The sequence below is a fragment of the Oryza glaberrima genome, chromosome 5 (assembly GCF_000147395.1).
Source record: "Oryza glaberrima chromosome 5, OglaRS2, whole genome shotgun sequence".
NCBI lineage: Eukaryota > Viridiplantae > Streptophyta > Magnoliopsida > Poales > Poaceae > Oryza > Oryza glaberrima.
In genome coordinates, this window is record NC_068330.1 from 9,342,027 (window position 1) to 9,355,333 (window position 13,307).

At 51.3% G+C, this 13,307-nt stretch overlaps 1 protein-coding gene and 1 pseudogene across 1 annotated transcript; one reads left to right on the top strand and one right to left on the bottom strand.

Moving 5' to 3' along the window:
• The first annotated feature begins 2,051 nt into the window (after positions 1-2,051).
• On the top strand, positions 2,052-4,570 carry LOC127772985 (uncharacterized). Its single transcript, XM_052298989.1, has 4 exons — positions 2,052-2,453; positions 2,631-3,244; positions 3,610-4,125; positions 4,263-4,570. Exons 1-4 carry the CDS (start codon positions 2,213-2,215, stop codon positions 4,389-4,391), a joined length of 1,500 nt encoding a protein of 499 aa, XP_052154949.1. The 5' UTR covers positions 2,052-2,212; the 3' UTR covers positions 4,392-4,570.
• A 1,443-nt stretch (positions 4,571-6,013) lies between these two features.
• On the bottom strand, positions 6,014-6,931 carry LOC127773510 (isoflavone reductase homolog IRL-like; annotated as a pseudogene).
• Between the last annotated feature and the right edge of the window lie 6,376 nt (positions 6,932-13,307).

Consider the following 13,307-nt stretch of genomic DNA (forward strand, 5'->3'; position numbering starts at 1 on the left):
TATACATATATATATATATATATATATATATATATATGTATGTATAATGTATATATTACACACATGCATATATGTGTGCACTATATGTATATCTTGCATTATATATATGTATAGATATACATATAGTGCACACATATATGCATGTGTGTAATATATACATTTCTATATTATGCATATATATATATATGTATTTAAACATATATATATATATACATGATATATATTTATATATATATATATGTACACCAGGCAGCACAACCAAATTTTAAAAAAATAAAAGAAAATTCTTTAGTCCCGGTTGGTGTGGCTTTGCCGGCCACGTGGCTCAGCCATCTTTAGTCCCGGTTGGTGTCACCAACCGGGACTAAAGATGGAGATTTACTCCTGGGTATTTGAACCGGGACTAAAGACCGCCATCTTTAGTCCTGGATTCTCCCTCCCAGTTCGCTACCCAGGAGTAAAGGGGGTTACGAACCGGGAGAGATGAGCACTTCTCCAGTAGTGAAACTTAAAAATAATACATGGTTTGAAATATATAAGTCATAAAAAATTTAAAATAGACTAGTACTACATAGTAAAATTTCAAAGTATAATATACACCGTATTTATTGGTTTTCATTGGACGACTTTAACAGCCGTCACACTGTAATATAAAATTCAGAGCGCTCTTGCTTGATTTAGATTTCCGAGATACAACCTGTATCATGGTTTATCTACGGCGAGCAGCAGCACACGGATAATACCCAGAAATGGTCCTACCGCCAGCACCGAGTCAAAACAAAACTACAAAAGTGCAAACGCACGTAGTAAACGCAGAAACAGCCCACACCTGCCCTTGCGACAGTGACGCCACTCTCAAATCTCAATCCCAAGACCCAAATAATCCTATGACAAAAAGCAAAAAGAACAGAAAGAAACACCAAAGTAATCCCCTCATAGATAACTCCTCCGTCCCAAAATAAATGTTATTTTGTACTGTTTATATGTAATGTTTGACCGTTCATCTTATTTAAAAAATTACGATTAATACTTTTATTGTTACAAGATGATAAAACATGAATGGTACTATATGTGTGACTAACTTTTTAAATTTTCTCATAAATTTTTCAAATAAGACGGATGGTCAAATATTGGACACGGATTCCCACGGCTGCACTTATTTTGGGACATAGGCCCGTCCCAAAATAAGTGTAGCTGTGGATATCCGTGTCCAACGTTTAACAGTTCGTCTTATTTGAAAAAAATTGAAAAAATTAGTCGCACATAAAATACTATTCATGTACTATCATCTAATAACAATAAAAATACTAACCACAAAAAATTTTCAAATAAGACGAACGGTCAAACGTTAGAGATGAACAGTACAAACTACAATTATGTTAGGACAGAGGGAGTAATAATGATGAAAATAAATATCAAAATGAACAGAGAATTTTACTCCCTCTGTCCAAAAAAAATTTACAAACCCTGAGTTTCCGTATCCAACGTTTGACATCTTATTTAGAAAAGTTATGAAAAAAAATAAAAAGACAAGTCACGCATAAAATATTAATCATGTTTTATCATCTAACAACAATGAAAATACTAATTATAAAAAAATTTCATATAAGACGGACAGTCAAACGTTGTACACATAAATTCAGGGTTTGTTTTTTTTGACGGAGGGAGTAGCAGAGACTAGAGAGTAGCAGTTGCATATGTAAGGTGGTATTTGGATCCAGGGACTTAACTTTAGTCCCTGTATTTAGACACTAATTTAGAGTATTAAATATAGACTACTTACAAAACTAATTACATAAATAAAAGCTAATTCGTGAGACAAATTTTTTAAGCCTAATTAATCCATAATTAGTGAATGTTTACTGTAGCATCACATAGGCTAATCATGGATTAATTAGGCTCAATAGATTCGTCTCGGGAATTAGTCCAAGATTATAGATAGTTTTTATTAATAGTCTACGTTTAATATTTATTATTAGTGTTCAAACATCCGATATCTAAATAGGGCCTAAGGCTGCTTACATTACTGTATATATCACCTTCTCCGCTCATTTCTCAACGCCCACTACCTCTTGTTTAGTTTGTCGTCGCACGTATTCTCACCGACACCACTTGCTGTACGCGGTGTATCTGGACCAGCACAACCTTGTCGTCCTCGATCGCATCGCTCGCATCAGCTGCCGCTAGCTGTCCATTGATCCCTCCGCGCCGGATGGCCGCGCGCGTGGCGGACGCCGCCTCTCTCCTCGGCCTCCTCCTCCTCCTCGTCTCGTGCTGCTCGCTGGCGCAGTCCGTCACGACGAATGGCGGCGGCTACGTGTCGGCGGTCGGGGACCCCGGCATGCGGCGCGACGGCCTCCGCGTCGCCTGGGAGGCATGGAACTTCTGTAACGAGGTCGGCCGGGAGGCCCCCGGCATGGGCAGCCCCCGCGGCGCCGACTGCTTCGACCTCGGTTGGTCCCTCCATCCTTGCTCTTCTTTCCTCTAATCCATGTCGCGCTCGCGAGATTGGTCAAGTTAGTTCGATCTTGGTTGGTCCATTCTTGTTAAATCCAAACCGATGTCGCTGTCGCTAGATTTGATGAGTTCATTTTGTCGAATTGACGGTGAGAAACGTGAAATCTTTGCAGAGGATGGCGTGGACGAGCACGGCAAGCCGACGCGCAAGGTGGTGCACAGGGTGACGGACGCCGACAACAGCCTCCGTGCCGGCGACCCGTTCCCCGGCACGCCGGCGAACATCACGGACGTCGACCGGTACGCGGCGGCGAAGGAGCTGTACCTGGGCGACCGGTGCCAGGTGGCGGACGGCCCGTCGCCGTGGCAATTCTGGATGGTCATGCTCAAGAACGGCAACCTGGACACCTCCGCCGCCATCTGCCCGGACAACGGCCGCCCGGCGCGCCCGTTCCCGCAGGGCAAGTTCCCGTGCCCCGGCGGCGCCGGCTGCATGAACCCGCCGCTCGTGTTCCACAACCGCACCGCGCTGGACGCCACCGGGCGGCGCCTCCGCGGCGGGCTGTTCGGCACGTACGACCTCGGCGCGGCGGACCTCGGCAACAAAGACGTGTCCTACTACTCGGTGACGTGGGAGAAGGAGGTTGGCGGCGCCGGCGGGTGGGTGTTCCACCACAAGCTGCGCACTTCACCGAAGTACCCATGGCTGATGCTGTACCTCCGTTCCGACGCCACCTCTGGATTCTCCGGTGGCTACCACTACGAGACCAGAGGGATGACCAAGATAGTAAGTCTATTCTGTTAATCTAAAATAAAGTCCCTTTCCCATTCACTATCACTGACCTTACATCCAAGATTAAGTTTTATTTACCTTGCGGTTTCCATTTTCAACAAAATTACAGATGATTAATTATATATTTCTTGACTATTACTGACTACATAACTGCTCTTAAAGGATTTGGTCGTAGTTGGTACGATACGCCGCCTTCTGTATTAGGTTGACAATTTTGTAGCATGTCATATTCGATCATTTTGAATGTTTATCTGACTGAAAGTTGTATTTAATAGACCGTGTTCAATTTTCAAACTAGTGTATCATTTTTATTTTGTGACCGGAGGAAGCAGAATCTGACCGAAAGTTCGTGATGTCAGGTGCCCGAATCACCAAACTTCAAGGTGAGGGTGAACCTGGAGGTGAAGCAAGGCGGAGGCCCCAGCAGCCAGTTCTACCTCATGGACATGGGCAGCTGCTGGAAGAACGACGGCCGCCCGTGCGACGGCGACACCGCCACGGACGTGACGCGGTACAGCGAGATGATCATCAACCCGGAGACGCCGTCGTGGTGCACGCCGGGGAAGGTCGGGCTGTGCCCGCCGTGGCACACGTTCCGGAACGGCACGCGCGTGCACCGCACCGACGCCGCCCGGTTCCCGTACGCCGCCTACCACATGTACTGCTCCCCCGGGAACGCGCGCGCCGCCGAGCAGCCCACCACCCCGTGCGACCCCTACAGCAACCCGCAGCCGCAGGAGATCATGCAGCTCGTGCCGCACCCGGTGTGGGGCGAGTTCGGGTACCCCACGGCGAAAGGGCAGGGCTGGATCGGTGACCCCAGGGCGTGGGAGCTCGACGTCGGCGCCATGTCACAGGCGCTCTACTTCTACCAGGTATTGCACGATCGATTAATCTTTCCTTGTGCAGAGACCATAAGTAGTTACTCTCGTTGTTGAAAAGAAACAGAAGGATTTTTGGGTGGATCGGTGGTGAGGTGAACATGATGGATATGTTGTTGCAATGGCTGCAGGATCCGGGCACGCCACCGGCGAAGAGGAGGTGGTCGTCGCTGGACGTGGGAACGGAGATATACGTCAGCAACCATGCGGAGGCGGAGTGGACGTTGAGTGGGTTCGACATCCTTGTGCCAAAGGAGTAGGATTGTGTTGGGTCGTCCAAAGGAGGACTCGTCGACATTGTTTGGAGCGTGGATGAAGGGGGTTATAAGCAATTCTTACATGATGGAATGCATATGCATATGTAGTATAGTAGAAAACTAGAGGACGCGGTAGAATACCAGTGTGGAAATGTTAAGCGTCCGACAGATTGATCCATATACTCCTTTGCGCAACCGTGCCCAACCTACATGAGGCGGTCCGAGTGTCCGACCGATCATGTCGCTCCCACGTGCCCCACTTGTTGTGCCGTGTCAACACACCAGGTGCGCCCCACGCGGCCACGCCCCCACCCCACCACCAACCCCTTTCCCCGTCCGTCATCGGACCCATTTTCCTCGACTAGCGGCTAGGCCGTGGAGGACGGAATTACCGAATTAGGATACTGTCAAGCGGTCGGCTTGGTGGCACATGGGCCAGTTGAGCCACTCTAGCTCCAAGCCTAGCCCGAGCAAGCCCAGAATGGCAAGGAAGCTTTTTCAACAACACATATGCAGCTGCAGAGGATGATATACCATCCAGAGATATATACTGCGTCCATCTCAAAATATAATAGTGACTGTATATATATCATGTGACAGATTTTTTAGCCTCCTATCATGCAGATTTCTTACCTTTTGGATGAACATCTAACGGATGACATTAATATATACAAACAAAATACAAAACAACAAACGGGCCACGTGGACAATCTAAAGCTCACGTGGATTTAGATGGGCTCAAGTAGTTTTCAGACTTACATCGTAAATATACTAAAATTACATATGTAATTTTTAGACTTACATCGTAAATATACTAAAATTACATATGTAATTATAGTGTAAATACGATGTAATTCAAACAAACCCTCTCTCCGGCGCGGATTTCAAAATTTCAACAGTAAAAGTGGGCCCTACATAAACTCTCATGGACACAACATACATTGGGTCCCATAAAGAGAAAAAAAGGTCCAACATAACCGTGAAAGCCCAAAGCCCACAACTAAAAATATTAAAAAACCCACAAAGAAAATAGAAAAAAAGAAAAGAGTGCACGAATCTCAAACATATTAGAGGGCCAATAAAACGCATGATACAGCCCATAAAAATCATACGACAGACAGATAGCCATTCCGAATATAATAAATCAAAATAAATATATCATAATATTACAAATCTGGACAGGGATCTGATTATAGTATGATCAATTGATCCATACTAATTTCGTCAAGTGTGCCCCTCCTATGGTTGACAGTCCGACCAAACAATAAAGTGGCCTAATCTCCTTATCAAGCAGAACTTATGTGTTACATACTTCTTTTCTCAACAATTATCAACAATCTTCAATACAACTCACAGGTAAAAACAATTAGCTGCTTCAGGTGAAATTGAAAGTGAAAAGAGAAAGAGGTTACAAACTCTAAAGGTTCTAGATGCTAACGTAGGGAGTTGGACGAAGGGGAGGTGCGAAAGAAATTGACAAGGAGCCAACCGACCTCTAGGTCATGGCCGCCTCCACCGTTCAGCAAATGTTATGTTTGATGCCCCAAGGAAGAGCTGCTTGATTGCTTTATGGAATAAGTTCATCGGAGGCCCCTCAACTTAACAGCGAGATTTTTTAAGGTCCCTCAACTACAAAACCAGAAATGTTCATCCCTAAACTCATTTAAACCGTGTAAAGGAGGTCCCATGGCAGTATTTGCGTCCGGTTTTGCTGCCGTGTCATCCTACTCAGCAAAAAATAAAAAAATAAATATGTAGGGCCCACATGTAAGTGAGAGAATGGTGTAGGCCCCGCATCTATCCTTTCTTTTCTTTTTCTCTTCTCTTCTCTCCTTCTCTCGAGCAGGCGCGGCGGCAGACTAGGCGTGAGCGGCTGGCGGCGGAGCAAGAGCGCTGGCGGCGGGAGAGGGGGAGAGAGACGGCCAGCGCGATGGCGAGCTCGGCGGCGGAGAGTAGCGGCCAGCTGCGACCGCCGGTGCCCCCTCTCCTGCCGCTCCTCTCCCCTGCCGTCGTGCTGTGCCGCCTTTGGCATGAACTGCCCGATCGACAGCAGCGCGAATCCGACGAAGTAGTTGCACACCACGTACGTGTGCGAGATGCCCTTCGCCTTCACGGTGCGCCAGATGCCCACCTTGCTGCCGTAGATGGACGGGACCTGACCGGCTCCACCGCAGCGCTGGCGCCGCGCCCCGGGTCCAGGCCGAACTCGGAGGGGATGAACCTCCGGATGCGGCCGCCGCCGATCTCCTTGATAGCGGCGATGAGACTGGTCTGGTCAGGGACCTGGGGCGACCGCACTGCGGTGCGGAGATGACGACGTCGGTGTCGCGGACTGCACGCAGCAGGCTAGTGTGGTCGTAGAGGTCGCCATGAAGGAGGGTGACGCCGGCGTTGCGGAAGCTTTGGAGCAGCTGCGCCTTGACGAGGGCAGTGGTGAGATGACCCAGCCGCGCGCGGGCGGCGACGACATGCCGGCCGATGTACCCCATGCCCCCCACCACCAGGATCCTGCTCTTCATCGTCTGGTCGCCACCGGATGCCATTGATAAATTTGCCTTTGCGTATTGTATGATTGAAATTGTATCAGGAAACAAGTAAAAAAGAGGTAAAGCAAAGAAAGAACCGGTGGTTTGTGTTAGATGTATCTCATGTATTTGGTTTGTTTACGTATGTCGATCCTATCCGTATTCCTCTCGGTTCTGTTTCCATAAGCCGGTCGAGTGGATAAGGAAGGACTCGTGCCTATATGTACTCCGCATCGGTATCAATCCAATCTATTGCGTTGAGTTTATCGTGCTCTCATGGTATCAGATTCCATCGTTTTTCCTGCTTCCGCTTTTGCGCTAATTTCCTGCCGCCGCTGTTACCATGTCGACGAAGGGCTCCTCTCTCTCCCCAGATGCCCTCACTGACACGGTCGCCGCGTCCGTCGCGGACGCCGTCCGTGCCGCCCTACAGCTCCCTGCTGGCTCGACAACTGACGACGCCACGTCCAAGACCGACGTCGACGCTGCCGCAGATCAAGCTTCTGCCGTCGTTCGTGCGGCTCTTCCCAAGCATCTGCCAGCGCTCCAACAGTCCACCCAGTTGCCGCCGATTTCCCCGGAGCTGACGGCGCTGCTCGCCCGCCTCACGCTAGGCTCCGGCGGCCACACCGGTCCTGAACCTGCTGGCTCGACGCCTCCGCCGAACACCCCCGTCCTTGACGACGCTGCACGTGCTTCCCTCCACGCTCAAGCCGTCGCTGTGCTCAACGTCAAGGCCTTGGTACCAGTGACTCTCGACCTCGCCGCCGGCAACTACGCCCGCTGGCGCGGTCTTTTCCTTGTGGTTCTCGGCAAATATGCTTTGACAGACCACGTGCTTTGCGACGCTCCTCGCCCCGATCTCGCTGAGAGGGTGCAGATGGACTGCGTCGTGCTCGGTTGGTTGTACGGTGCCATCTCACCAGACCTTCTCCAAGAAGTTCTGTCGCCGACCGCCACTGCTCGCAGTGTTTGGCGCGACCTGGAGTTCCAATTCCTTGGAAATTGTGAGCTCCGTGCTGTCAATCTCTCTGCCGAATTCCACGGCTTCCAACAAGGCGACCTCTCTGTCTCCAAGTATTGCCGGCGCCTCAAGACGATGGCGGATAACCTCGCCAACCTCGGCGAACTACAATCTGACCGCACCCTCGTCCTCACGCTTATCAACGGTTTCAGCCCTAAATTTGGCCACATGCAGTCTCTCCTTCCTATGCAGCAGCCCTTTCCTAGTTTTATTCAAGCCAGGTCTCAGCTGCTACTCGAGGAGATTACCAAGGGACCACGTCCGGCGAACGACTCGGCCACCACTTTTGTTGCTACCACGGCCGGCGCCGGCGGCACCCCCAGCGGTCGTGGTGGCACCGGCAACACAGGCGGCTCCCAAGGTGGTTCTGGCAGCGCCAGCGGCAACTCTCGCAACCGCCGACGTGGCGGACGCGGCAATGGTGGCGGCGGCGGCAACACCAGCAATAGCGTCGCCGCCAATCCTTCCGGTGGCTCGGGCGGTGCTTCTGATGGCCAATCAGCTGGCTCCCAGTCGGCCCAGCCCACTACTCGGCCGCCCTGGCCATCTCCGTACAACCCGTGGGCTGGCACTATTCAGATGTGGCCTGGCCAGGCCCACGGGCCAAACTTCATGGGAAGGCCTCCTTTCGCGGGCGCTGTAGTGGCCGGACAGCCCACCTACATGGTGCATCCTGCTTACTATCCAGCTCACAACCAGGCCGGATTTCCTCAGCACATGGGCTCGGCCGGTTTCCCTCAGTAGACCGGTCTCGCTCCCCTACAGCTACCGGTGCCAACTGCTTACAGCTCAGCCGGCTCTGTTCCTGCCACTCCGCATGCATGGGCCGCTCCCTCACAGTGGGACCCGTAGGCCCTTGCCAGCTCCTTCAACACCTCCACTTTGACGCCGCCAAACTCCAACAAGTGGTATATGGATTCAGGTGCATCTTCCCACATGACTTCTAACAATGGTACCCTTAGTGTGTCTCATCCTCCCCCCCACAATTTTCCTTCACATATTGTTGTTGGCAATGGTTCACTAATTCCCATCACCTCCACCGGCACCGCACACTTACATTATCCGCACCATTCATTTGTGCTTAATGATGTCTTAGTGTCACCCTCTATTATTAAAGATCTAATCTCTGCCCGCTGGTTTGCTCGTGATAATTCGTGTTCTGTTTGCCTTGACCCTTTTGGCCTTTCTGTGAAGGATTACCAAACCAGGATCGAGATCGCCAGGTGCAATAGTTCCGGTGATTTGTACCCCCTCTCGGCGGATTCCCTTCCATCGGCAACCTCCGTACAAGCTTTTGTCGCCTCTACAACCAACACCGACCTGTGGCATCGCCACCTTGGACATCTTGGTCACGAGGTGCTCACCCGCTTAGCTCAGGCTTCCGTCATCCCTCCTCCAAAAGGCGTTACCTCGTTGTGTCATGCTTGCCAACTCGGCCGTCACACCCGTCTTCCTTTTACTAGCACTTTCACTAGGGCTACTGCCAAATTTGAGGTTATTCATTGTGATTTGTGGACCTCACCTATACCAAGTGTGTCTGGTTTTAAATACTATTTGGTCATTCTAGATGATTTGTCTCATTACGTTTGGACCTTTCCGCTTCGTTTTAAATCCGACACATTTGCCACTTTATCTCAATTTTCTGCCTTTGTAAAGACTCAATTTGCAGCCACCATCCGGAGCATCCAATGTGACAACAGCCGTGAGTTTGACAACTCCAATGCACGCACCTTTTTCCTCACCAATGGCGTCTCCCTACGGATGTCGTGCCCCCACACCACCCCACAAAATGGTAAGGCCGAGCGCATGCTACGTTCCCTAAATAACATAGTTCGCTCCTTGCTTTTTCAAGCCGGCCTACCTCCTTCCTTTTGGGTTGAGGCCCTCCACACTGCCACACATCTCATTAACCGTCATCCTACAAAAACTCTTCACCACCACACCCTGTTCTTTGCCCTTTATGGTGCTCACCCCTCCTATACACACCTTCGAGTCTTTGGTTGCAAGTGTTACCCAAATCTCTCCGCCACCACCGCCCACAAACTTGCCCCTCGCTCTGTTATGTGTGTCTTTTTAGGATATCTTGAGAATCACAAAGGGTACCGGTGTTTTGATCCTATTTCCAATAGGGTCTATATTTCCCGTCATGTGGTGTTTGATGAGCACTCATTTCCTTTTGCTGAGATGACTAACAGTGCAGATGCTTCTAATCTGGATTTTCTTGAGGATTTTTCAGCACCGCTTCTGACCCCCATTGGTCGCCGTGCTGCTTCGGACAATCGGCCACTCATGACTACCTCTGATCGGTCACTGCCGGCCTCCTCCGCTCGGCCTGACGAGTCCTCTTCCGCTGGACCGTCAGGGCCGGCCTCACCTGTCGGGGCTGGGCTGGACACTTCGTCCCCCTTGTCTCCCGGCCGGGCGCCATCCCCAGGCTCGGCGCACTCGCCGGCCCACTCCTCCACTGGGCTGCTTTGTTGGCCCACGAACGTCGGCACCACATCGTTAGCTGGCTCTGCACTGCGTCCTCCTCCGACCGGGCGCGCCCACGCGCCCACGCAACATGCGCGTGCCCGGCGGTCGTCCACCGCCACACCAACTCGGCGCCTCACCGTCAGACAACGATCATGTGATGATCACGCGCGGCAAGGCTGGCATTCGTCGCCCGGTTGATCGCCTCAACCTCCACGCCATGCCTCTCTCGCCGGTCCCTCGCACCTTCCGTGCAGCCCTGGCAGACCCGCACTGGCACTCGGCGATGGAAGAGGAGTACAACGCTCTTCTAGCCAACCACACGTGGGACCTCGTTCCGCGTCCGCCCGGTGTCAACGTCGTCACCGGCAAGTGGATTTTTCGTCACAAGTTTCAAGCTGACAGGACTCTGGAGAGATACAAAGCTCGCTGGGTCTTGTGCGGCTTTACTCAGCGTCCAGGAGTGGACTATGACGAGACGTTTAGTCCGGTTGTCAAACCAGCCACCGTCCGCACCGTTCTCAGTCTTGCCGTATCCAAGGATTGGCCTATTCATCAGCTTGATGTCAAGAACGCTTTCCTCCACGGTACTCTACAGGAGACAGTCTACTGTTCTCAGCCTGCCGGTTTCACTAATCCCACCCAGCCTGACATGGTCTGCCGCCTGAACAAATCCTTGTATGGACTGAAACAGGCACCCCGCGCATGGTACAGTCGGTTTGCCAGTTTCTTGCTCACTCTCAAGTTCACTGAAGCTCGCTCCGACACATCGCTCTTCATCTATCATCGCGGCTCTGATATGGTCTATCTTTTGCTATATGTTGACGACATTGTGCTCACAGCTTCCTTTAACAGTCTTCTTCGTTAGACAATCACTGCTCTCCAAGCCGAATTCTCCATGAAGGATCTTGGGACTCTGCATCACTTTCTAGGGATCATCGTCAGCCACACCTCATCCGGTTTGCATCTCAGTCAACGCCAGTACATCCTTGATATCCTCAATCGTGTTGGTATGTCCGAGTGCAAGCTGTGTTCTACGCCGGTCGAAACCAACGCCAAGCTTTCTGCTACGGATGGTGATCCAGTTGTTGACCCGACTGATTTTCGGAGCCTCGCTGGTGCCTTGCAGTATCTCACGTTCACCAGGCCTGACATTTCTTATGCTGTCCAGCAAATTTGTCTCCACATGCATGACCCTCGAGAGCCGCACCTCGCCGCTCTCAAGCGTGTTCTTCGGTACGTTCGTGGGACTCCTGACCATGGACTACACATTCAGCGCTCCCGAGGAGTGGATTTGGTTGCTTATTCCGACGCTGATTGGGCGGGTTGTCCTGACACGAGGCGGTCGTGTTGCGGCCGATGCTGTTCGAGTGCATCATGTGCCAATCACTTCGCAGTACACCGACATCTTCACCAAGGGGCTCCCTAGTTCTGTTTTTACAGAGTTTAGGTCCAGTCTCAACATTCGTTCCACCAACATTGTGATTGCGGGGGGGTGTTAGATGTATCCCATGTATTTGGTTTGTTTACGTATGTCAATCCTATCCGTATTCCTCTCGGTTCTGTTTCCATAAGCCGGTTGAGTGGATAAGGAAGGACTCGTGCCTATATGTACTCCTCATCGGTATCAATCCAATCTATTGCGTTGAGTTTATCGCGCTCTCAGTTTGCTCTCTTTGCGCCGTAGATTCAGCCACCGCTAATGGGCGGGATGATGGCGAGCTCATCGCTGTCCCCGACGGCGGTGTCCTCGGCCGTGTATTCCTCGTTGAACGCGAGCACCATGGATCGTCGAATCTCCTCCAGCCTGGGGAAGCCGGCCATCACCCGGGCGAGGCAGTCCCGCGCCCGACACGCCCGTCAGGTCCCGCGCGCGGGCGAAGAAGAGCACCTTCACCTTCACCTTGCCGGCGACGACGACGACCCTGCTGCAGCAGCAGCGGCGGCGGCAGCGGCGTTTGAAGAAGAAGTAGAGGAGTCAGCGGAAGGAAGGGTTGGTGGCGTGTGGTTGGCTTTGGGATCCAGCGCCATCGCCGGAGGAGGTGTAGGCGGTAGCAGCTAGCCGCGACGCAGCACGCCTTCTGCCTGTCGCTCGCGGGGCGCGTCCTCGCCGCCGCGGGGACCGGGAACACGGCCGTGTCCACCCCCGACGTCCACGTCTCCCTTGCTCTCGCTGCGGGCGGTGCGCGGGGCGCCACGCGGAGGCAGGTGCTCCAGGCGCTCGGTTGCGGCGGCAGGGGCGACGCGGTCGACGCGGCCAACACCATTCTCGCGGCGTGGCTCGAGAGAACGAGAGAAGAGAAGAGAAAAGGAAAAGAAAGGATAGATGTGGGGCCTACACCATTCTCTCACTTACATGTGGACCCCACATATTTATTTTTTTATTTTTTTGCTGACTAGGATGCCACGTCAGCAAATCCGGATGCAAATACTGCCATGGGACCTCCTTTGCACTGTTTGAGTGAGTTTAGGGGAACATTTCTGGATTTGTGGTTGAGGGATCTCAAAAAATCTCGCTGTTAAGTTGAGGGACCTCCGGTGAACTTATTCCTTGCTTTATAGACTCACCTTGGATTGGCTTGAGCCAGGCTTGGGAGAGTTAGTGAGATGGCCCATTTGGCAGCAAGTCGGGTCCTAACAATTCCCCTTCCTTATAATCTGGCTTATCCCAAGCCAATAACTTTACATAACTTCTCACTCCATATAAATCATTCTTGTATGACATGTAGCAGGACCACTATAATAATTTTATTGCTAACATCGAGACTCAACATTTTGTTGTGTTGCCCACATTAAAACTCTCCCACTTGCTCACATGCAAGGTCTACATAAGTTTATGATGTTGTTTATCGATGGGCATTCCCATTTTATCGATCATTTACACTAGGGAAAATTGTA

What these genes read in the sequence shown, in the direction of transcription:
- LOC127772985 (XM_052298989.1), top strand. Translation starts at nt 2,213, where the DNA reads ATGGCCGCGCGCGTGGCGGACGCCGCCTCTCTCCTCGGCCTCCTCCTC. An exon ending in CCAGAGGGATGACCAAGATA is followed by an intron (nt 3,245 to 3,609) that starts GTAAGTCTATTC and finishes TCGTGATGTCAG; the next exon opens with GTGCCCGAATCACCAAACTT. An exon ending in AGGCGCTCTACTTCTACCAG is followed by an intron (nt 4,126 to 4,262) that starts GTATTGCACGAT and finishes CAATGGCTGCAG; the next exon opens with GATCCGGGCACGCCACCGGC.